This window comes from Stylophora pistillata, chromosome 4 (assembly GCF_964205215.1).
Source record: "Stylophora pistillata chromosome 4, jaStyPist1.2, whole genome shotgun sequence".
Taxonomy (NCBI): Eukaryota; Metazoa; Cnidaria; class Anthozoa; order Scleractinia; family Pocilloporidae; genus Stylophora; species Stylophora pistillata.
In genome coordinates, this window is record NC_142522.1 from 14,696,590 (window position 1) to 14,721,685 (window position 25,096).

General features: G+C 40.2%; 1 protein-coding gene across 5 annotated transcripts; it reads right to left on the reverse strand.

Annotated features, from left to right (window-relative positions):
• Positions 1 to 181: 181 nt before the first annotated feature.
• LOC111321291 (uncharacterized) lies at positions 182 to 23,110 on the reverse strand. Of its 5 annotated transcripts, none has more exons than XM_022924149.2 (12): positions 22,954 to 23,110; positions 22,022 to 22,519; positions 18,807 to 19,105; positions 18,224 to 18,413; positions 16,666 to 16,883; positions 16,000 to 16,324; positions 15,431 to 15,476; positions 14,863 to 14,997; positions 11,072 to 11,277; positions 3,173 to 10,759; positions 2,455 to 2,976; positions 182 to 1,808 (listed from the first exon to the last, which is right to left on the reverse strand). In XM_022924149.2, exons 1-12 carry the CDS (start codon positions 22,964 to 22,966, stop codon positions 1,363 to 1,365), a joined length of 10,485 nt encoding a protein of 3,494 aa, XP_022779884.2. In that variant the 5' UTR covers positions 22,967 to 23,110; the 3' UTR covers positions 182 to 1,362. The 5 variants fall into 5 exon arrangements, with proteins under 5 accessions (XP_022779884.2, XP_022779870.2, XP_022779899.2 ...); XM_022924135.2 differs by having other exon boundaries at positions 11,072 to 11,319; XM_022924164.2 differs by lacking the exon at positions 14,863 to 14,997.
• Between the last annotated feature and the right edge of the window lie 1,986 nt (positions 23,111 to 25,096).

Consider the following 25,096-nt stretch of genomic DNA (forward strand, 5'->3'; position numbering starts at 1 on the left):
TTTAACAATGCAGTTTTTGTGGACTAAACCCTCCAAAGAATATTTACCCATCCAACTGATGACAACCATAGGGATATTCGACCAAGAGAAGATCTGAGCTGCGTTCCAACGTTATTTCCAAATTCCAGAAGTAGAATGAGTAACCATCAGCAGTAGATACCAGTTAATCAAACCAGTTACATTCCTGCTGGAACTCTGCAATTTATTTGCTTCCATATTCTTTAACACTTAATTTAAACAGCCTATCTAACAATAAATATCGTTATAATTTCTCTTTAACAAAGAAATATTTTTAAAAGGTTATAATACAAAATAAATATGGAATCAAATATACATTCTTTAATGTCACTGGAGGCCTATGTGATCCAATAATTAAGACAATTCCAATTCATATATTTTTTAACACAACAAAAGATTGCTGTCTAGTATTTAGAAGAATCTTTCAGAAAGATAGCCTATAAGACTAATTAATATTCAATAAGTGACTTAATGTTCTCAGTCCCAACACAGACGCAAAATGTACTTCAATATTCTTTAGAAACCTAATGAATGAATGACAACTATTCTACTAAATGGAGGTGGCTAGTGGTGATTTTTCACCGAACCACGGAACGGCAACGTAGATATCGACTGCTAGCCACCGGCACTTAGGTGAATAGTTGTTTTAGATAAAATTATACTAAAGCGGCGAGATGATAAAGCACAAAAACGTGATGTTGCTTCATTTATTCTTGCAACAATTACAATATTTTCGGATGCAATTCCCTCACGAGTTGCTTGGTGGTGAATAGAAAAGGATATTCGGAGTGTGAGTAGGCAATCAGAGCGCGCTTTCAACATTATTCACTGTTTTAGAATATACTAACATTCCGACTTTTACAAGAGCGTGGCAACTCTCTCACTAACTCTGATTTAGTGACGGATTTTCTAAGTATTCAAAAGGAAAAAAAGCTCTACCCCTAAAAATTAAAGTCAATTGAAACACTTGTAAACGCTGCTTTTTATCGCCTTACTTCTGTATCGCGGTATCTTGTATGTTCTGCATTAACTTGCTGTTGCACTCAACACAAGCTAAAATTATTTTAAACCCCTTATGGTACATAAACATTACAGCGAACCTTTATGTGGTGAGAATTCCGACAGGGGTTTCAATTATCTTCCCTTAAACTTCCCATGAAACTGATCATATGGTGAAACGATCAATATGAAAAGTAAGAACGTATTCCAAATGTTACGTGTAAAAAATACTCCTTTCAAGACTTTACAGCATCTCAAAACAGGCCAATTTATCTGTGGCTTTATCGCAGTTCGAAATCACTTTCCAAACACTGTCCACCAGATATAAAATCATTGTAAACCCCACTACGGAATTCCGGCAATTTCCCTTGGACGCACATTTTCTCTAAACTGTCCTACGATGTTCCCCGGGGGATAGTATCTTCCGACAGCCACATGTCTCCCATCGGGAGCTGCAGCCATCCCCATTCCAAATTCTTCTGTCCCAACCCAGACTAACTGCGTAAAATGTCCCGTATCGGATGTGTAACCAGGGGAATCGAAGTCGTAATCTTGAACTTCATCATACCACAAGTCCACCGCTCCTCGAGCAGAGAGCGGGCTATCCCATGTGTAGGCCAGGTTTTCCCCGTGGTCCTTTTGCCCGCTGTGAGAAAGTGAGCCTGTCTTAACCAAGCGATCTGCGTAATTCTGCGCTTCGGTAGCCAATAATGGGGACCAACGCAGAGGTGGAGCATTGTGAAATGTACGGTAGTAATTATGTGAGATGACACACTCGGTTTTAAATTTTTCTGATGACGAAAAAAGATGACGAAATGAGCTTACAAAAATAAAAGTGTAAATACTAGATAGCAACATAACATGGTATGGACCTATGTGAAATGGCAAATAGAACAAAAAAAGTAAAACAAAATACTGTAATGAAAACACACGGATGGTCAGCCTCATGAATTCACTGTAATAAAACCGCAAAAGGATGTTGGCAAGGGTAGTAGAGGGATAAATTTGGGTATTAATCTGCATTTGAAGATGAAACAATTTAATGTAATTAGAAAAAATCCGGGGTTCGGATTTTTTCTAATCTGCATTTGGTTATTAATCTGAATTTATTGTTTAGTCTTAAGAATAATTGAGAAATGACTTTGGTTATCATTCTGTATTCGAGCTTCGTCTTAACAACTAGAAATGCCCTTCAATTTTTACATATTCTCACTTGGGCTCTTGTGAAGTTAGTGTGCTACGCGCCACTATCTGCCAAAATTGCTCTAAATTTCGCAATTTAATTTTATCAGTTGTCTGTATTAGAAAAATACACACGTCGACACACACTTAAACTGCATGCCAAATTTTCATTCAATTAAAGCTACGGTAGAAAACATGTTATCCATCGGCAGCCGAAGTTCTCAAGTAAGTCCTAAATTTATTCATGGTCACTACCTCTTTCCGCTGGAGTCACAGGCGGAATTCCTGATTGAGAACGTCTCCTAGCACTGGACCTTCGTCTTCGAACTCGACTGGAAGAATCTTTGGGTGGTTTTACATTGTCTCTAAATTCTCCGACGATGTTTCCGGAAGGTTTATACCACGCTACGACAAACTGAGTTCCATCGTCAGCCACAGCCTTCCCCGCACCGAACTCTCGAGACGATGTCCAAACAACTTGCGTGAAATTACCACATTTGGCGTTAAAGGCAGGAACATCAAAATTGTAATCTGTTGATTCTTTATACCAAATGTCGACAACTTCGGAGCCACTTAAATATATTCCTTGCGCAATTGCGAGATTTTGACCAAACTCTTTTCCTTCGCATCGTTCGAGGGAATTCACTGATGCCAAATATTCTGCCCACTCTTTTGCGCCAGCGGCGAGTTCGTCAGACCATTTCAGCGGTTTGCATCGGTGTTGCCGCCGGTACAAGTTGTGTTGCAAAAAACAGTCTTCCTCAAAGTCGTCTAATCCTATAAGATATATTTCACAAGGATAATTGGTGTTAAGGTGCAAAACTGCATCTTTATGGAAACTCTCTATGATTTTCTGTGATACAAGCAACAATAAAACATTACAAAAAGGGTAGAAAGCATGATACCTCTAGAAGTTAAAGAAACTGAATTTCCATTGATGTCAACTTCAAAGAAAAGGCTAAGTTTTCCTCACCTTCTAGATCAACTGAGGCTGTGGAGGACTGTGATCCTTCACTTGATATACTTTGTTCTCCCGAAGAATCACTGCTTAGATTCGGCTCATTTTCCTCGTCTTTTACTCGTTTGAATTCGGGGTGTGCTCCTTTCTCAGCAGATTCTCGAGTTGCACCCACGTTCTCTTGATGTCCTTCATCAGATGGAATGCCTTTCTGACTCGATAACGTTTGAAGTTCCTTACTAACTTTTCTGGAAACATCGTCCCCTGCACTATCTGCAGCACCTTCCAGACCTTTTAGTTCGTCATCTTTTACTGGAGAGGAATCTTCAGGGAGTTCTTGGTGTGTAACGGTACTCTGGTAATCCGCATTTTTATCCTCCTTTGATTCGGTATCGGCAGACACTGCTGCCTGACGAATCGAAGACGTCGTCATAGTCTCACCTAATTCATCCTCGTGCAAAGTTTCCTCACTGCTAGAATGCACATCTGAATGGAAGACATTTTCGTCCCTCTCCTCGCCTCTGAAACCTGCATTCTCGTCACCACAGTCTTCATCGGACTCCACTTGGCTCAGCTTCTCTTCTAAGATAACAAATGACTCAAGTCGCTCATATTCTTCGAGTTGACGTTGTTCCTCTTCATCCAATTCGTCTTCTGGAGAATCGTCGATTTCGAATTCTGGAGATTCCCGGATTTCCTCTAGACCGACGTCTTCGTCTTCTCTCTCGTAAAAACTCTCCGCGAGTGGTTCCTTCTCAGTCTCAAGCTCTTCCTTTACAAGGTTGCTGTTTTCACCATCATTATCTTCTTCAGGAATGACGTAGATTTCTCGTTGTTCAGAAAGGTCCTCCTCACCAGAAGATTCAAATTCATCTCCATATCGTACTAGAATAAACTCTTCTAGGTTCTCTTCCAATGGATCTCCCTGTCGCACGTATTTTTCGGTAAACGATGCCTCCTCTTGTACCTCCCCATAAGCTCGTTCCAGGCTCTCAGTTGATGACAATTCAACGTAATACCGTGTTGCTGCTCTTTCATCTTCATACAGATCAACTTGGCTCAAATCAAGTGGTTGTCTTCGCGTGGCTCTGTTTTCAACAACATGTCCTTCCTCAACAAAATGCTCTGAACTTTCCATGTAGTAAACCGTTTTGCGTTCGTCGTCGCTAACGAATAAAGGCTCTTTGCATTCTTCCACGGAAGCAGAAATCTCTACCTCTTCTTCAAACACTGCTGCCACTGAATGACCTTCTGGTTCAAAATCCTCCGAGCCCTCTTCTTGAACGTCTTGTAGCGTGGCTACATCCAATTCCTCTTCGAATTCGGCTGACTTTGGTGTTAATTGCATATTGTCAGCAGACTGGCTTTCAAAGCTGCCTTCTTCCGCTTGAATAGTACTCCCATATGTTGCCATCTTGATGACTTCTTCAAAAGAAGGCGTACTGACGACATTATCCTCAGTTTCAGAGGGATAGGCATCTTTTTGCTTTACTCTTTGCATTTCCACTGCTGCCACTGAATGACCTTCTGGTTCAAAATCCTCTGAGCCCTCTTCTTCAACTTCTTGTCGGGTAGATACCTCCAATTCCTCTTCAAGCTTCGCTGACTTTGGTCTTAATTGCATATTGTCAGCAGTCTGGTTTTTAAAGCTGCCTTCTTCCGCTTGAATAGTACTTACATATGCTGCTATCTCAATCTCTTCAAAAGTAGGCCTACTGATGACCTCTTCCTCAGTTTCTGAGGGGTACGCATCTTCTTTTTTCTTCACTCGCTGCATTTCCACTTCCTCCTCATAGATAGGTTGCACTTCGCTGACATCTACTTCTTCCTCATAGAGAGGTTTTTTTTGTTCATCCTCGAGTGGTTGTCTTCCTTCCTCCTGGTTCCATCTGTCCATCCCGTCTGCTGAATTGGTCTTAGATAATCTTGAATTGTTACGATCAACATTTTCAACTCCTTCGCCACGGAATTCCTCCTCTGACAAGGCTTCATCCATACGCATAATATCAATTTCTTCTTCAAAGTGCTCTTCCGCTGACTCTTCTTCAAGAGAAGCCTCGTCATCTTTTAAAATGACTGTTACGTCTTCCTGTCGTACAATCTGATGAACTTCCTGAACGTCCTTAGCTCCTGAATGAACAACAAAACGTTTCACAAATTTTGATACCGTCAATTGTGGGTTCGCCAAGGATTCTTGTTGCTCAGCTGCCTTGGATTTTAGAAGTTCGCCCTTTAGAAGACGAACCTCTGTTTCGTCCTCTGAAAGTAGCTTTTCATTCTTCTTGGTTTCTTGATCTTGAACTTCTCTCTCTAAAATTCCTTCACTAAGCTGATCACCTGTTTCAAAGTGTTGATCGTTTTCTTTCTTTTCCCACGAAGTTTGTCGAGTTGTTTGTTTTGTTGAAGTGAAAGAGACTTCTTGGACTTTTTTTAATTCCTCCTGTAGTATACCCTCGCTGTTTTTGTCGGCTTTGTAGTGAATTTCTTCACTTGCAGCGGCAAAGTGAGAATTTGTGGAGGATGCCTGACTTGTGGTTTTCGATGAAATAACTTGGACTGTCTCTTCAATCGCGTGCGATGTTTTCATTTGCTGTTCTTCTCCTCCAGTGAATACATTTTCGCCGCCTTGTGACTCTCCGGTCTCTATAACACGGAAGTTAGACTTGACTTCCACAGATCTGTGTTCGTTTTGGCTCACAGTCGTAAACGTCTCCATCTGATGTGTAAAACCTTTTTCTTCGATTTCTTCTTCATAGACAATGCTGTCTCTTTCGACATCCTTTGCACGGTGATGAACGTAAACTAGCTCCTGTGTGCTAAAATTATGTGCGTTGTCAGTTTCGTCTGAAATTCTGTTTCCTTCCTCTGCAATTTGCGAGTCGCTTAACCCATTTTCGGAAACGGAGCCAGTTGGCTCTCCTACACCCTGAAATAGTGATACTTTTCCGCTGCTCTCTTCCTTCTCTTCAAATGCTTCACAAAACTCTCTTTCACTTGAGTAATCTTCCTCTCCAACACCGTAATTGTAATCGGAGTCGGAAAACTCAGCAGCCGTCTGGAGTGGGGTCTCAGCTATGAAAATGTTAGTTTCCCTCTCTAAAGGTTTCTCTTCTTCATTATACGCCTCAGTCGTTTCTATTGTAATTGATTTCTCGTTCAGAACACTTTCGTCATACATTGCTTGTGTCGACAGTTCCTCAGTTATGTAAAGTAATGGCAATCCTTTCGAGAATGACTTCTCCGAAACGAACTTGGTTTCATCAAGTGTAGTGGCGTGATACGTTTCCGTACTAGAATCCTCGCCAATTGTTTCGTAATCTTGAAAATCTTTGAGTTCACTAGAAACGTGCAACGGTGACGAAGAAGACTCTGACATTAGTTCTGAGAAAGAGCCCTCTTCACTTTCCTCAAAAGGTTCAGCAAGGTCTGTTTTCTTCTCCACGTCATGTCTTTCAGATGAAAATTCAGAAATACAAAATTCTGCAGCAACATGCGACTCAGAGACGGGTGTTTGTTCAGTCTTACATTGTACGGGAGATTCGTCATATTGTTCCTGTATTTCTGTCTCAATATTTGGTTCTTCTGCGACACAACAAGCACTTTCTTCCTCATTATTAGATTCTTCATCAGCAATATTCACAAAAATAACTGGTACCTCGAGACGTTCCTCTTCATTGTGTTGTTGTGATACTTCGGATTGTGTTTCCACCACCTCAGAGGCCTGTTGCGCAGCATCAATTTTATGTTCCAATGCAGCAGCAGCCATACTCAGTAAAGAGTGTGGAGACTTAAGAACAATAGTTGTAGCCCGCACCAAAGCTTCTTCAATTTCCTCTGGACTCACTTCTTCTTCTTGTTTTTCTTCCTCAGAGGATTCTTCACGAGTTTCAATGTTAGAGAGTTCAACAGCTACGTGAAGTGAAGATTGATTTGTGTCCTCCATATTAGTTGTGGTTACAAGTTGAAGACTATCTTCATACTCTACACTTTCTTCCACTCGCGAGGCGTCTTCCATGACCTCATCACAAGAGACAACGTTATCTATTTCCCCAGATATATGCGCGCTTTGAGCGGGCCCCATGAGTCCTTGAGTTCGATAAGTATTCTCAAATTCCTCAAACTGTTCACCGTAATCCGATTCTGGCGAATCGTCTTCGTCTGTAATAAGCTTTCTGTTTGTAACCTCACCAGCGATGTGATTGTTTGGATCAATGGCATCATCGTAGCTGACCTCCTCAAGACTTTCTTCAAATTCTTGGGCGAGCTCCAAAGGTGCCGCGGCTTCCTTTGGGATTTCCTCAAATTCTGTCATGCACACGTCTTGACCGGCAATATGAATAGGAACAGAAGTTTGGGAGTGTTTTAATTCCTCGACAGAAAATTTTTCTTCCAAGGAAAGAGAGGTTTTTTTTTCAGCGGTTGGCTCTTCTTCCACCTCTCCGAAATTCTCCATGTTCACACTTTCTCCTGCTAGGTGCTTTGGAGGTGACGGCATAAAAGTTATCTCCTCGTCCTCAATAGCATGCGTCCTCAATAGCGATGCTCGGTTACTCTCCTCGATAGATTCTTCTTCCATTTCGTGGTAAGTCTCGCAATTTCTGCTTTCCATTGCAATGTGCTTGGGCGAAGATGGGCTGTCAGTTTGAGCGTTAACTATATCTTTTTCTTCCTCTAAAAACAGTGATGCCCGTTTGCTTTCTTTACCAAGCTCCTTGTCAATGTTTTCAAAGGGTTCGACATTTTTATGTTCTTCTACGAGATGATTGGGGGAAGAGGGAGCGTCAGGTACTACCTCGTGGATAATTGAATCTTCTTCCTCTGACAAAGACGCCCTTCTCTCCACTTCATCAAAAACGTCTTCATATATTTCTTCAAAACTCTTACCAGAAGCACTATCGCCAATTATGTACAACGGTGAGGACGTCGAACGGGTTGTAACATCAACAACTGTTTCCTCATGCATAACCAGTGACGCATGTTGCACGTCTTCATGTTGTTCTAACACCTCTTCAGTCATGTCCGAGCTACAAGTTTCACTTGAAATGTGTAAGGAGTTCTCAGCTTCTCTGTACTTCACCGAGTCTACAAATACATTTTCCTCCATGTACAGCGACGATCTGTTCTCTTCCTCTGTTTGTTCTACCATCTCTGGCTCTTTAAAAGATTGAACACTCTCGCACTCATTTGAGAGGTGTGTCCGTACTGAAGGTACAGTTGGTGATACATCTTCAACTGCTACGTCCTCGTCCCTGTATAAGGAAGCACGCACATTGCTGTCGCTTATCGTTTCTTCTGTGATTTCATCAAATAACTCTTGATTTTTAGTTTTTCCAGCAATATGATGTCGAATAGACGTTTCGGTATTTATTTCATTGACGCTTTCATGTTCATCATGTATTAACAAGACAAGGTTAGTTTCCGCGATGACTTTCTCTTCGGAAGCCATCTCTATTCTATCAAGGCTCAAACCTTCTCCAGAAATGTGTCTTGGAGAGGTGGGACTGTCAACGACTACTTCTTCTACTTCGCAACTCTCTTCCATGTATAATGAAGCTGGTCTCTGTTTCTCGACTTGTCTCACCTCAACAGTTTCCTCTACTGGTTCAAGTTGCTTGCTTTCAGGAGAAATATACTCCGAGGAGGTAGGGAGACAGCGCGACAAGAAGACCTGGTCAACTGTGGTGTCCTTTTCAATGTGTAACGATGCTCGCGATGCTTCATCTTGTGAGGTGGATTCCCTTGTGGTGTCTTCAAAATGCTCGGTTTCTGAAATTTCGTCCGCAGACTCTGCATTTTCGTCTTCTAGGGAACGAAATATGTCCTCGTAGTTTATTTCAGTGTGCACAACTGGATGAGTCTCGGCGTCAATGTGCTCTACGATCTCTGGTTGCTCGCTAGCTGTTGTTGATTTAGATGCTTGGTGGTAATCTAATGGTTCGACATGTTCTTCGGATGGAATTATTTCATCAGGTGACGAGAAAACTAAATTAAGTTCTAAGCTCGTTTCCTCGAGAGCTTTTGTACGTTCCTGATCGTAATTACGAGGAAGAGCTACACAACGGTGTTCCGCATTATCTTCCGGGGTTAGACTGTCCAATCGCATTTGTGGCTCCTCGAGATCCTTCGCGCTTTTCCAAACCGCTTGAATGGTAGCTTCATGAGCAGATTCACTCGAGGATTCATTGTGTGCAGGAATGGATGTTGTACTTTGGTAGTCTAGCGTTACTTCTAACTCAGCCTCCCGTTCTTCTTTCAGGTCGTCGTCATCGGTAATGGGTGTAAGTCCAAGATCAGCGCTTAATCGTGCTAATTTCGCCGCAACTTCACCTTCTCGATCTCGTGATAGAACTTGAACTGTTTCAGAGGGGACGATGACTGTATCACTCTCTTGCTCTACGTTAGTTTTCTCCGTTTCATCACAATCTCCGTGGAGTTTTCCAAACAACGCTTCGAAATCTATTTCCGATTCCACAGCCTCTCGAAAGGTAGCTTCACAAGTTTCTTCAACTGGTGTTCTTTCATAATCTGGCTCACGACGCCTCTCACTGTTTACAATATTTTCTACAAGCTTACCTTCCACTGTTTCCTTGAAATCACAAGATTCATCACTGGCGTCTTCGCTCACCTCCACAAACGAAAGTCCTTCTAAAGCTGAAATTTCTCTCATTCGAATTTCGACCTTTTCCTGTTTCGAAGTTGCAAAACAAAACTCTGGATCTGTAGTTCTTTGAAACGAGTCTCTTGGTTCGTCTAGGACAGCCTCGCTAGATTTAAAACGTTCCTCCCTCGAATTATCGGGAGCGTCCTCTACTAAATACGGTGATTCATCCTTGCACAATCTAAAATTATCAGTTATTTGAAATTCGCTATCTGTGCTCAAGTTTGTTGGCAAAAACACGTTCGTCAATGACGATAGTCGTTGGTCCTCCTCTTCCGTAACATCGGAATGCTCCTGCGAAATATCCTCATGATAAACATCATTGATCTCCATAGCTGGTTGCTCCTTGTCTGAAAACTCATGGGTCACGCTAAGGACCACCTCGAATTCAAGGTCTTGTGGGCCATCTGGTCTGGTATCATAATCAGGAAAATCTAGCACGTCCTCTGTTTCTGATACACTAACGAGACTTTCTTCTTCATCTTCACCCTCGTCATCAAATGTGTCTTCGTCTAAGTGCACATCTTCTTCGTCCCCTTCCCTGTGCGCAGGAAATACATCGTCAAATTCCAGCTGACATTCATGTTCCCCCATGACTTCCTCTTCTCTTCCAACTTCCTCTTCTTGCGGTGAAGGACTTCTTTTCGGAAGGGAAGCCAGTTCCTCCAGCTCTTCTTGAATAACACTGCGTCTAAGTAGGGTTTGTGAATGGGAGGGCGATTGAGTTTCCATGCCTTGCTGAAACATCTCAAAGAAAGCTACTTTGGACAGTACGCTACCCCTCTGCATGTCTGGTTCTGTTCCCTCTGAATCCAAAGAAAGAGAGCGACGCACCTCAGAGAAACGTTGATGCAGATCATCTTCGGGATCAGAAAACAAATCTGCTTCTTCCAATTCGCCCTCCTCGGTATCCAAGAGTGGTTCCTCTGCTACACAGGTTAGATCTGGAATTAAATAAGGAAAGAATTATTCGTTTGCTAAGAACATACACCAACCTGAAAAAAAAACTGAAATAGGTATAATTGTGGACCAATGTTTTAAATAGCAAGCGGGCTAAACATAGTGATTTCCCCAAAGCCTGCAAACAGATTTTTTAGAGAAGGTATGACTTTATTTCCCTGAGGAACACCTGAAGCCGAATTGGACTTGGTTCAAATAAATCTAAGTTGACTTTCTTTAAAGAAACAAACTAACTGCCAGAAGCTACCGTCTCATCTCAAACTTTGCTGCTGACTCAGGTCGATTTGTTTCCTTACCAGCTGCCTCTAATGTGTTATCTTGTTCATATGCTGTCCGCGGATCTTCTTTTTCTTCGTCCTCGTCCTGTTCGCCATTGTCATCCTGAGCAGGCTTCTCGACAACACCTTTTCTCTGGAGAGTAGGGCTGTTAGGATCTATCCACACCAGCCGGGTAAAGTGGTCGCTTACTGTCAGGTTGTTGGATACCTCCTGCTCGTGGGCCCTGTGGAGGATATTCTCGTTCTCATCAAACTCGTCCAAGTCACTAGAGGGAAATTGACAATGACAAGGCACTAAATTGGCGGATATTTTGTTAAATGAAAAAAATTCGCAGGCCTGAAAGCATCAACCTGTCTAATCTCTTAAACACATCGCAATGCCCCTGTTTTAATCAATCACAATGTTTAGCTTGTTCATTGGTAATTACCTTGCTCGCCAAATATTTATGACCTTGGACTGGGCGCAACTAGCTCTAGGTAAATTATCGTTTATCTCGATTCTGACTTCTAATTTAGGCACTTTGGTTCAGCCTGCTTCTCTGCTGCTATGGCAATTGAGGCGAATACCATTTAGTGCATTAGTGCCGTTATTCTTTCCTAACGAGGTAACCTAAACAAGCTGTCCGCGTAACCCTGTAAAAAGAGTAGGGACCCACATAATTGATATGTTACTTTCATTAAGCGCCTTTAGACAAAACGTAAGTCATTCGGGAATGAAAGAACAACTTTTGGTTAAGCTTAGGTTAAGATTGGTTTAGTTACAATCAGTCTTAATAACAATAAATCACGAACAATATGTATCTCTTGTGTGTTTACAGTGTTTAAGTTGTTTTGCGCGTTTATGTTCATTAACGTGATCGGCAAGCGTTTTCAGTTGCTAAGTTAGACATACATTTCAGTACCAGTTACATTTAATCCTGTTTCTTGTCATTATTATACTTCTGTTATCTTTTCATAATGAAGCTAGTTTTATTTTCGTAACTACCTCTTCAGTAAGCAAATTTTATTTTGTTAATTCTTCTCCTTTTATCAATTTCGATGGGTGATTAGATATTAACAATCAGAGAATGACACAACAACCATGTAAATATCAACAAGGATGGTGAAAAAAGAATATGATGATGTGATGAGATGCCATGTCAAAGAATAACACTCGATAACGTCAACAGCCCAATTATTTAAGAGGTAAATAACTCATTTAGCGATCAATATTCGCTTAAAAAAGGTACTTTCCTCACAAAATTCCATTTCTGAGAATGAAACAAATACACACAACAACAAGGAAGTTGAGATGGAACCACAGGTAAAGGAGATTTACCGAATTCAATAAGAAGCACAACAAAGATTTTAATAATTATATTAAGTTCATCATTTGTTTAAAGACAGAGAGCCTTTCCCTTCACCTCAAGAGCCGCTCAAAGATTTAGTTGTAAGTAAGAGAGTTAGGATCTCGAGAACATCGGAGTAGCTTGCTATTGCCAGTTTCTTTTGAAAAGTGTATTGTTGTAGCAGAAGGACCTAGAAATTTGAATATTATGCATTCCACTTAAAATTCTTTTTAACTGATTTGGCTTGGCGCAAAGTTAAGAACATTTTATAGTATAACTTGAGATCAGAAGTCAGAATACGTTTACATGAGAGCAAAAGTTACTAAATTATACGCGATCTTTGATTCTGGGGAAGCGGTTGTAACCCCAAATAGAGAGAACTAAGGAGCTGAGCACTCGTAAGACAAACCTGACGTACACAGGCCTGAGCAAAGCTGTCGATGTTTTGCATGTAAGCCTTTAGGGAACGTCAGCTTTACGTCATTTTCCATTCACAATGCGTTTTCCATTGTATGATTGCATTATAATTCAGTTAAAGCGAAGTGGAAAATGTGAAATAATTCTCAAATTTTGTGCTCTTTTTACTGTCTCATGAATTGCCTTGTGTGCTCTTTCCTCATTGATCTTGTTATGGGGTGTTCAACTCAGGATAAGGGAATCAACCCACGAAATCATTAAAAAACCATGTGTTTATACCAGTTCACTAGATGAGTAGGCAAATCGAGAGCATGAAAGAAATCACCGATTATTTCACTGGAAAGAGACAATTGGCAGTTACAAGAAAAAAGAAATGACTCAACAGCTGTCTCACTTTAAATACTAAATCACTGAAACCGAAAGGCAATTTTCACTATTATTCTACCAAAACTGTTTTGGTGAATAATAGATCGTTTCACGTGACGTCACATCATTTCCGGTCGCCATATTTGTGCACAACCCAGGGTAATATTATATATGCAAATAATAAGCACATCAATAATTTCTGCCTGTAAAAATGAATACTACAGCAACGGAAGCAAAATTAAGTGCCAATACTGATATCATTATCCATCCTCCTCTTTTTGAGTACGCCAAGAAGCTAGAACCACAAGTAAGGCAGCGTTATTTGGAAAAAATTTCGGCGATTGGGATCTATCCCGTCCTTATTTAGAGTAAGAATTTTCAACCAGACTGCTTGCCTCCAGTTGAATCTACAGATCTCCTTTACTATCTGGTTTTGGAGACGAGCTTCTACACGCAACAACAGTTTAAGGCTTTCCGAAGCCTGGAAGCCAACAATCAGATGGTTTCGGGATTTATAACCAGCGTAAAAGGCCACATAATCGCAAACAAATTTGTTATGTTAGCCAAGGTGAGACATTCGCAGAGAATGAATGACTCTTTGATCCCTATCTGGATTATAGCAGAAAAGGAGGGGACAATTTTATCCGCTTATGGCCTAGGTTGTAAGGCCGGGCTAGCTGAATCATGCTCGCATATTGCAAACGTTTTATTTTACATAGAAGCGTGGACGAAGATAAATGGAAAACTTGCTTGCACCCAAACTCTTCCGATTGCGTGCCGACGTTAACAAACATTCTTAAGTCAGTTTGTGTGCCTTTCTCTGTGGGCTTATCTAGACTTTCTGCTTCGCTACCTTCGAAGTTTAAATCTAAACTTTGCTGCCCCGATTCGCAAAATTTGAAAAACTTCTCCTCCCTCTCAGACTCTAGTACTTTCACCCTTTTGGCAAACGCCGGCTTCTTCACCAATTCGCGTTCCCTTGCCCTCTTACTTCTTTTTGCCGCTTGTTCTCGATCCGTAAGGCCAGTCTCCTTATTATGTCCTAAATTTAGAGTTGGGACCCAATCAATGTTAAATTTATCCCATGATTTTGCGGCCTTCCAGAAGCAAAGTGTTTCTCACACACGCGATCGTTTTCCAAAATGGTATCGGTGAGATCGTCTCTGCAAATAGCAGAAATACAGCGCGATCTTCTTTCTGCTGACAATTCTCTGGCTTCATTTCCTTGATTTTCAATTGTCGAAGGTACTTTGGCAAAATCTAATCCTTTATTCCTTCCACTTCTATTTCCACAGCCGACAATCAAGCACAAAACCATCTTCTTTCAAAGGACGCAGTAGATTTGCATGCGATATCTGTACACAAATATGGCGGCGTAGCAACAGTTGTCAGGGTTTTGGTCACGTGAGTGAAAACGATCTCTCGCGTTTGCCTGGATGATTATACTTTTTTTCTAACATGTACTACAAAATTCAAATGCTCCTTTGAAATTTAAGGAAATAAATACAAAAATCCTTGAAGAACCCAGACGAATTTGCAAGGCTTTTTAAAATCGTGTATCCGGCAGTACAGAGACATAAAAATCTATCATTTACCGCAAGGAGGGGTGGGCATCCACAAAACAACCGCACTATCGACTTTTGCTCTCGTGTCAACGTACTCAGAGAAAACGCTAAGCGGGCAGACGAGAGTTCATACCTCCAACTTAAACTGGCGGCCATACTGAGGGGAGGGGAAAGGTAACAGCTGTTACGACACCGGTCCAAGTCTTCTAATAAACGGTTTAACAGAAACTTTGCTCGATTAAGTCCAGTCCCTTGAGGTGCTTCAGAACTAAAGTGGCGACATAAATCAACGTATTAACCAACGGCTTGAGTCAAGAAAGCTTCCTTATCCTTCATTTCAATATTCTCTTAAACTGAAGTAAAGTTTTCAAACAAACGTTGCCGTAAAACCCACGAAGCCTTGGGGAAGTGTGGTTTTTATCACCATTGGTGGAAAAATAAAATTAGAATAGTTAACTTACCTACTACACTGCAATAATTACTATTCGCCGTATCTCTATTTTGACTTTTCTTTCTTTCATTTACTTTTTCATTAGAGACGGAAAACATTCATTGCGCGTTTAAAAGAAACCCAACGAAAAACGTGAACGAGTGTAAGAACATAAAACGGCTGACACGTTTGATGCAAACCATGATGAGCGAGTGTTATGCATGCGTTACTAAGATAACGTGTACATATACCATAATATTATCACTCTTACCTCGTCCTCACGGTATCAGTCTGTAGTTCTCCAAAAGTCGGTGCATCTAAAAAAAGGATTTGTATTCATCAAGAGAATTGGCTCCTGTATTTTTGCACTGAAAACAAACCTGAATTTCAACTAACGAAGACATACTTAACTAAACGAAACTATTATTTTATGATTGCTTTTATTCGCTTCCTGAAACACTTCAAAAAATCAAAGGGCACCCACATAGTCTTGGCTATTTACGAATGATCAGAAAGTAAATATTGCCAGAAGCCCAAATCATAAATAGGAAGATCTTTAAGCAAGATGTTCTGAAAGGGGATATTCTTGACGTGGATTTCTTTTCTGCACTTCACCGAGACCTCTGTTTGGTCAGTAAGGATCATCAACTAACTGGCAGTGTCAAAGTCCACTGCCAAACATTTCTAACCAAACTTTCATGACGTATCCCGCTGAAATTGCAATTAAAAAGTTGACTCACGCTGTTACAAACTCCCACCCACTCATAAGATTTATGTGATCCAAAGATGAAATTCATGGGAGAAAGAAGGAGTTGTACTGCCAGCAGAAAAAATGCAAACCTTCATGCTCCCAGCTCATAAAGCTGGTGGTGGACTTGCTGTCGGCTCGCACTCGGTATCTGTATTCCACGTGGAATATCATTGGTTCACAGCTGCCTCTCTCGTGTCCTCGTCGCCTGACATTCTGAACAAACAGTCCATCGATATTGCCAACAGGCTCATACCGAGCTACAATAACAGTCACCCCGTCCACACCTGTAGCTTTACCAAGACCCAGCTTACGACTGCTTTGCCAGACCAGCTGACTGAAGTTTAAAGTCTCATTACTAAAGCCAGGACTGTCAAAGTCATAGTTCAATATTTCCTTGTACCAGAGCTCAGATACCTGTAAAGAGTAAGAGATCAAAACCAGTTTGGGTATCTGAAGCTCAAACCATTGATAACGTGAACATTGTCGCATATGTGGTATATGTGACACTAGTGGCAGAGGAAACCAGGACATTTTATCCCAAGGCAGTACCTGTCTGGTCAATTGAGCTAATGGTAGATGATTTCTCCTGTGTTTTGGCTTTCATTTGGTTAATGAGTCCGATTTTTAAATCCGCAATAAAAATTCGAAGAAATGGGCTTCTCACGCTTAAGGCTGTAATTTCCTTCGGCATTGTATACCGTCTCGTGATCTGTCAAGATTATAAAATGCTGTCTATTTTTACAGCCATCTCCTACCTTAACCCCGCTGACTTGGCTTTTATCAAGCACTGCCACGCTAATACCAATTCTTGAGTTATCCAAGCTCTCCATGGCGCCAGTCACCAGAAGGCGCTCAGCCCAATACTGGGCTTCATCTGTTAGGACCCCACTGAAAACTAACGGAGGAGAACCATGACGGGCTCTAAAGTAGTTATGGGTCACGAGCATTTCCAGGCGAAAGCTCTCCAAGTCTGCTGAGCAAATACAAAGTTAAAGATAAGTTAGATATCTAAGACAGAGAAATCGAAATCTAAAACCAAGGAAGACACTTTTTAAAATATGATTAAGTACAAAACCGTTGACATAATTTGGAGTAAGCATTATGGCTGGCATTCGTTTTGGAAGATTCATGTGTTATCTCAAGGTCTCCGGCGAGCAAGGAGTATGGGTAGCTTTTTATGAAAATGATCTCTCACTGATTTCGGGCCACAGAAACTTTTTGTTTGTATTTTGCTAGTTGTTCAGTTATAGCTACCAAAACGGTTGCAGCTTAAAGCACTTACAAAACACTCGAAATTTCATCACGGGAGAGTCGAAAGACGTTTTAGTGTTTAGCATCGCGGAGTATTTTTCCGAGTTGTGCCGTATTTCGACTAGCTCGTAGGGCGAATCAAATATAAACAACCAGTAAAAATATAAAGCAATGATACTCATCGAAACGTCTAATAATTTATTTATCGTCCAACTTATTTTATTTCTACCAAGTTTTTCTCTTCATTGCTCATATGGCAGGAAAAGCAAAGCGGATAGAGAAGTGTAGCGCGCTCAGCCGACCAGTTAAACAGGTTTTTTTACAGTACAGTCACCTGTACAATATCGCAGGAAATCTGTACTCTATTCGCCCGTTATTTGTTGTGCGGTTGGATAATAAATATATCTTTTAAACGTTTGTTGTGTAGTATCGCTGAGTATTTTTACGAGTTATGCCGTATTTTGATGAGCCCGTAGGGCGAGTCAAAATACAAATAACGAATAAAAAAACTTAGCGATACTACACAACAAAACGTTTCATAAGAGATTTATTATTCAACACGCCAAATATTATTTCAGTGCGGACGAATTTCGCGGATATTTGTCTACGGGGAGTGAGTGACAGAAGTATGCGAGGCGGAACGGAATTGGCGCGGTATTTTCTTCAATAAATCATGAAATTTCACTGTCGTCCAACTGCTTTTCTTCGTTAGATTTATCTAATAAACTTGGATCAATATTCGCCAGCAATTTCGACTATGCGTTGTCAGAAAAATAATTTGAAATTGTCCGCCATTTTTTTTTTTTTTTTCATAACTTCAATCCAATTCGTCGCTTGCACGATGCGAGAAAACTTGTCTGACCGGTTCGCTGGATTATAAATACAGCGAGATATTAAGCGAGATTAAGAAGAAGAAATACTTTGCCTTGAGAAGGATATTTAGTGTGGTACCAGTTTCTCGCTAATGAAGATTAGAGAACAAATAACCGGAGACCACACCAAAAGAACTTTGCGATGTTACCCAAAGTTATTTAAAAGAAAAAACCTTGCGGTATGACTCACCAGGGGTGGGCGGCACAAAGCCTCTTGGCTCTTTACTCTTTCTTTGCCGCACTGCTGACCCCATACGAAGCACGTTGTCCCCAAATGATCCTTCCATGTTACCCGGAGGTTCATAAAAGGCCACCACTACACAGAGATCATCGTGAAGTGCTCTACCAACTCCAAGAGACTCTGACGCCACCCAAACAATCTGAAAAGGCAAAGCAAATCAAATAAATGATATCAAAAGTACCTGATGTTTATACGAATACCGCTGCAAGCAAAATGTAATGATTCTGAACTTTAGAAACATGAAATGACATAGTTTGCAAAACAACAGGACTCAGTATCTGCAAACAGATGAAATGTTAGCAAATGAGACTGTATTTACTTGATGCGGTTCCTCTTCGTACCCAGTTTTCTTTTTTTTTTGCCGTCGTAAGTAAAATAGAGAGACCTGGGAGACGGATTAAGCTTCTATGGGAACCTCGTCAGAGATTGGAAAACCTGAAAATGTGAGCTCTTTAGCTCACACAGTTTTTCACATCCTTGCTTTGTCGAAAATCCGTATGAATTATGAAGACAGAAAACCATAGAAAATTACCTGCGAAAAGTTTGATGTATTTTCGCTGTAACCCGGGTTTTCAAAGTTGTAGTCTTCTATTTCGTCATACCACATGCCTGTCGCTTCCCGCCCTGTTAGTTCACCGCCGGCCATTCCCGCTAAATTCTCCCCAACAGTATCGTCATCATTGTGACGAAGTTCGCCACTTCGCGCCAAATTCTCAGCCCATTGCTGCGCTTCCCAGGCCAGCTCGGCTGACCACTGAAGAGCAGCGGCACCGTGTCTGAGTCTGTACTCATTGTGCGCTGCCAGGCATTCTTCGTGAAACTCTTTAAGGCCTAAAAACCAGGAAATTAAGCCAATTGTTAGGGAGCTGAACGTTGGAAAAAAACTTTGAAACAGCTTGACTGTATAATGCCATAACGCGATTAAATGCACAAATGACGGAAAAATTCTGGACGACCGCCCCGAGACCTCTTCTGTAAATTTGCAGTCGTTTCTTGAAGTTTATATGGTGCGATCACCAAAATACCCAATACAGAGTGAGACATTCAACAATGCCCACGCCATTACAACTAACCGATACCGAAAAACTCCCGTTTTCACTTCTTGAGAAGAAAAGAGCGCGCAAAGGAAGAGTCAAGATATTTTACTTCGTCTCTCATTTACAAAAGCCTCTTAGGTTACTAGCTTATCTTTGTGGAATCTGGGACTTGTCAGTAATACGTGCTCTTATCTTCTCTAACATGTGCAGAAGGTTTCTACGCTTGAAAAGTTATCTATTTACATGCGGAATTTTCTCATTTACATGGATTGTTCCCGTTGCCTAACAGACTCTAAAATGTTGATAAATTGCCGGTAGAAAGAGTTGTTCCGATACTTGAAAATTACAGACTGACGTGTTTTGAACGAATTGAATTTCGTCAAATGACCAGTATGGCTGAACAGCAGGAATCAGTAGTAGAAAACGACTTAAGGAACCAAATGATTTTACCTCTACTTAAAAGAGCTTGTTTTCTCTACGAGTGAAAATGAACTTCTTTATTTCCATCTTTAGTATCAAATACACAGACACCATCTAAAACGACGAGAACTTTGCTAAATATTGAAAACATAATTTAAATTTAATCCACGCTTACCAGCAATCACACAAAGAATTTCATAATTTATAACTTTCGAAAGAATCCACGGCGCCAAGACAGTGGACAATTTCAAAGGTTGAATTTCCTCAGGCTTTCTCCTTCATTACGCTGTGGGGTAGAAATCTTTGCTTTACAGTAGCTATCGAGGAAACGTTTCAAAATATAAATTTGATATCTAGGAGGAAATTTTAGCAATTTCATAATAATTCTGTATTCAGGTTAATCAATAGCGGGTTACTCGTGGCTGCAATTTTGCATGCAAATTCGATATTATATATCCGCAAACAGCTGTACTGCTGAAATTTCCCCTTAAGCTTAACTGCAGTGTTCTCGATTATCAAACACTTGGTAAAGAAAAAAAGATGGAAAAGGAAAAAAACACGATATTCCATATCAACGAGTTCATTGTTCGATTAATAAAGCCTTTTCGTTTACAAGTTTACCGCCAACTTTATCAAAGCGTTTAAAATTCACATATAATTATGATTTATCACAAGGAGATAAGAGCGTTTTCGATCTATAGGGATTACTCTGGCTGAAGCCGCAATGCCAACCAATTTTTAACAAAATCTACCGCCCTTATGCCCAAAATGCTTCAGTGACGTGTAAGCAAGTCGTTTATATAGTTCATTGCAGAGGAAAATGATTCATTTGTAGGGCAAAAATATTAACCACTCTTTCATAAAGCGATAATACGTGTATTTACAATTAAAATTGAGAAACAACAACAAACATATGAAACATATGTGTGAACTGCGGTTATGAGACGTATATGAGAACGATCCTTCGCAGTAAAGCACTATTTGAGCAATAGTGAAAATCAGACAAATTGAGAAAGTTCAAAGCTCTGCATAAAGTGAGGTTTAGACAAATATACCCAAACACGATTTATAAAAATAACTTTGATATTTAAGAGTACGAAACAGGTATTTCCTTGGTCCAGGATTACAACCAAGCCGAAAACGAAATATTTTGTTTCCATTCAACAGGTGCTTTAAGATAAAAGAGAATCAGTTTAACCGCACTTGGCCCCTAAACAATACCAAATTCCTAACTTACAAAAATAGAAAACCCAAGACAAGAAAATAATTAAAAGATGACAATACGACTTTGAGGACGCGAAATTCTGTTGAAAGTTTGCGAGGAAATTGGTTAATGAGATACTGAAACTTTTGCCCTCAATCGGAACAAAAGAGCGAGGTACAGAAATTACATGCAAATGTAATTGCCTGTAGAAACAGGCTGTAATCAAGAGCAAAGGCAAATAAATCGATTCTCTTCGATGCTTCAACTATTGTTTAAAAATAGTTCGAACAGTTTCTCTATAGATGGGAGATACCGTCTGAATCATTTGAATAAAACATTAAAGATCAGTAAAAGAGATAATTTTAGTTGTGATGCAAATCGAAATCAACCCTTTGTGAGGAAACAGAGCGAACCAAAACAAAGCGAAACGACTTCCGTCAAATGCAAGGCGCTTTACTCTAACTATCAGATTCTCATATTTCTAAAACTGACTTTACTCCTCGTGCTTCGAAGGATTATTTTTTCCACGTCCAGCGTTACTCGATACTCGAGAATATTATTATTATTATTATTTTTTGCGATTGTCGATCGACCCAAGTTATTGTCGATGAAATGATCGAAAGTAAGTTTTTTCTCCTTCATTTTAAAGATATCAGACCCTCCCCATAATTGAGTTTGGGTTGAAATAGTTTGTTCAGATTTTATTTGTGAAAAATCGCTTTCAAACAGCATCGCGTCTACTCCAGTAAACATGGAAAGTCGCTCCATTTGAAACCCTCCCGTTGATCACGAGGTTTCCTTGTTGTACATATTAATAACTTGCAAACGTCAATGGAAAAATATATTACCTAGATATCTGACTTAATTGTTGTGAATTCTAGACGGAACCAAACAAGAAAAAAATGTTTAAAATGTTTACTCTTTAAAATCGAAACTCGAAAAATTCCTTACTTTTGTATCAATCAAAGCAACTCTTAGTTTTTTTTTTCTATATCATGTAGGAAAAACTAGAGAATGAAATGCAAATAAGAAATCTAAAACACAGAGGTCGTCATATTGAAGAGGATTTTCACGAATGTTTCTTACCAACATAGAGCCTACTCCATCGTGTATCGTAGGCCAGAGGCTGTTCATTATCTCGTGTGCTCCTCGCTTTCTTCACGTTCCGCGTCACATCTCTCTTATTCACGGCTGGAAAATATCGAGCCACAATGATCTGTTTTCCATGTTTAGTGACAGCCGCTCCCGCGCCAAGCTCTCGCGTCCCCTCCCATACCACCTGACAGAAGGAGCGCGTACGCGAGTTAACTCGCGGCTTGTTGTAATCAAAATACTTCCCTTCTTCGTACCAGATCCGCGTGACTTTCTGCCCGTTTAATTCAGACCCCCACAAGCAGGCGAGGTTTTCTCCAATGTCCTTGTCAGTGCTGTACCTCAGTGAACCGCCGACGGAACTAGCGAGGTAGTCTGCCCAATTTTGCGCGCTCTCCGCGAGACGCGATGACCAGCAAAGAGGCGCTGTTCCATGGCCGGCGCGGTAGAAGTTATGGGCAGCTACGCATTCATTGCGAAAGCGCTGCAAGTCTGAGGAAAAAACGAACATGTGAAGTTAGCCGAGACACCTTATTCAAGAGCGATTGAAGGAAGGCAGGAAAACCGAATAAAAGTACAAATAAAATAGTGGTGAACTCCTGTGGTGGTTATTTTCCTCACTCGCCGTTCATTCATTTGAAGTTCGCTTCTAAACAGCTGATCCTGACAATAATCACAACCAGAAATTCTCCTTTATAATTCTTCATTAAGACCCTTCACGAGAAAACTTTTCTCGAAGACCGAGAGTACAATTTCCAATCGGTGTCAAATGCCGACATAGTTCTCTATGAAGTGTTATTAAGCTTCAGTAGTCTTCATATTCGATTTTCCAGACTCGTGCGTGCGACAACAGAACTAGAACTGTCACTGATCACAAAGCGAAAGAAAAGCGTCCTAAACAACTATGGCATATAAACCTTACTTACCGCCTTTTTCCATCGTAGACCGGCATATGGACGGCGAGAACAATGTTTCGATCCGAAGCTTAATTTTTCAGACCTGTCTCATATGAACTTCAACATATTCAATTCGTGAAATTCTGCCGCAGTCGGCGGGCAGGTGGTGCATTGTCACGTGATCAACAAAGCAGTCATTAAGCCGCGTCCTATCTGCTTCGACACATTTAAAAACAAAAACCTAACGATGTAATTTTATGCAGCTTGGGAATTCTTTTTTCACAGCACGTAGAGCGGAAGAGAAAACGATTTATATCGACACCAACTGCATCACGGCGAATTCAGGAATTCCATGAAATTATTCGTTGGACATTCACCTAAATTCCATGATTTCGAAGAGTATTTCTGATTTCGCGCAAGCTTGCGTACTGGGGAATTTCGACGGGAACTGGTCCATTGATAAGAGACGCGCAATCAAGAGGATCGTTCATTAGTAAAGTTACATAAGTACATTCACATCTCTTAATTGAACATGTAGACAAATAATCGTCCTACTCGAGGTTGAATGTTAGCCGAACCTATTCGGAATTTATACGATGATAATTTGCCACTCTAAAAGAACGATGGTTTTCTTACAAAGAGCTCGGAAACAAAGTACGAAGCTAAGCGACAGAAATTCATTTTGAAAACACACTCTGCTTTTATCCCAGTAGGGGTAAAGAGTTTTTCGATGAAAATCGTTCGTTGAAATAATTTCGCGGGTGATTCGATCAACAACCGCTACAGAGTCACACCCGTGTTACTGAAAAATTCATATTTAACCATAAGATGGATGCGATAAAGTCTCAAATGGTTTTGCAAGGATGTATCAGGAACGAACTGTTGAAATGATGTGACGAAATTATTTCAAATGGTTAAAGCGTTTTGCCGGGGTAAAAAATGCTTTCTTTTTCATGCTGAATGGACTGTTTCGAAAACATATGCCGCACAGAACATTAAATTTTATTTATCTGATCCGTTTGGAGAATTAGCAAAGAATATTCATATTTTAAGTTCACGGTGTCCATTGCAATAAGTTATTACACAGCTCAGAAATAAATGAAGTTTGAATAAACAGGATGATACCTGAAATGCGGTGAATTGGGACCGAAGCCGTTCAATAGAACTTTTCAACAATGGGACTTTGCTTCAGAACTGATGAACAATATTTCAAGAGATGAAAAGCAAAACAAAATGGAAAAAGCAATCTGTTTAGTATCAATAATTTAATAACTAAAATGACTTCGTGCGCGAAAAACTTTCATCAAAAAGCTCTTAGTGGTATTGTAATTTCGTTTCTCGAGATATAAGGTTCCTTGAAAACAGCGATCTAAAACCTTAACTCACGAACACATGAGTCGAATTTTAAGCGAAGCACCAATTTTTCGACGTAATGACTATAGAAATATATTGCTGAAAAGTACAAAGACAAAATTGAATTTTTAATAAATGGCCAGCGGGCATATGAATAAAACGAAACACTGGAAACTCGTTGTTCTTAATTTTCCAAATAAGAAAGTGGTACGTATAAAATTCACAATACAACATGGCTCTTCAAATACAAGTTGCAAAATCCGAAAATTCCCCTTCGATTAAACTTTCTATTTACATTTAAAACAGAGAAAAATTTTCAGACTGTAAATATGTATTTAAAAACTATTTATGCTACTTTCGTTAAAACAAAACAATTATTCATACGTATACATATTACAAATAAGAGCGTTTTATTGTAAATAGAAGTATAGTGGAGATTTATTTATTCCAATTCACATTTTTAACACGTGTAAGTTAATGATTACGAGTGCAAGTGTTCAAATGTGTTAAAAGTGTATGAAACAGAATATGCAAAATTAGAACTAGTATCGAAAATGAAAAATCGTGTTATGAAAGAGAAACGCCCCCGTAATTGATCAAATACGACAACCTGAATTGTGGCGGATCTCTCATAACTTAAAGATATCGTAGCACTAAAAAAAAGTTGAACCTTTATTTGAGGGACTGCAGCTGCATCAGAATAAGTGCGAAATGTTTTCAAGCCGCAAGGCATAAACTGAAAGCGTTCACAGCAAAATTATTCACAGCCCACATCGCACACTAAGATATTTGTTGCATGAGACGAGCAATTTTTTAATTC

Bases quoted from the DNA above. Each gene is read 5' to 3' on its own strand.
- LOC111321291 (XM_022924142.2), bottom strand. From the start codon at position 22,538: ATGTTCGTTTTTTCCTCAGACTTGCAGCGCTTTCGCAATGAATGCGTA. The intron at 18,414-18,806 runs GTAATTTTCTAT...TTGCCTTTTCAG, and splicing joins ATACATCAAACTTTTCGCAG to ATTGTTTGGGTGGCGTCAGA. The intron at 11,320-14,862 runs GTATGAACTCTC...ATTTCCCTCTAG, and splicing joins GCCGCCAGTTTAAGTTGGAG to TGACTTGGACGAGTTTGATG.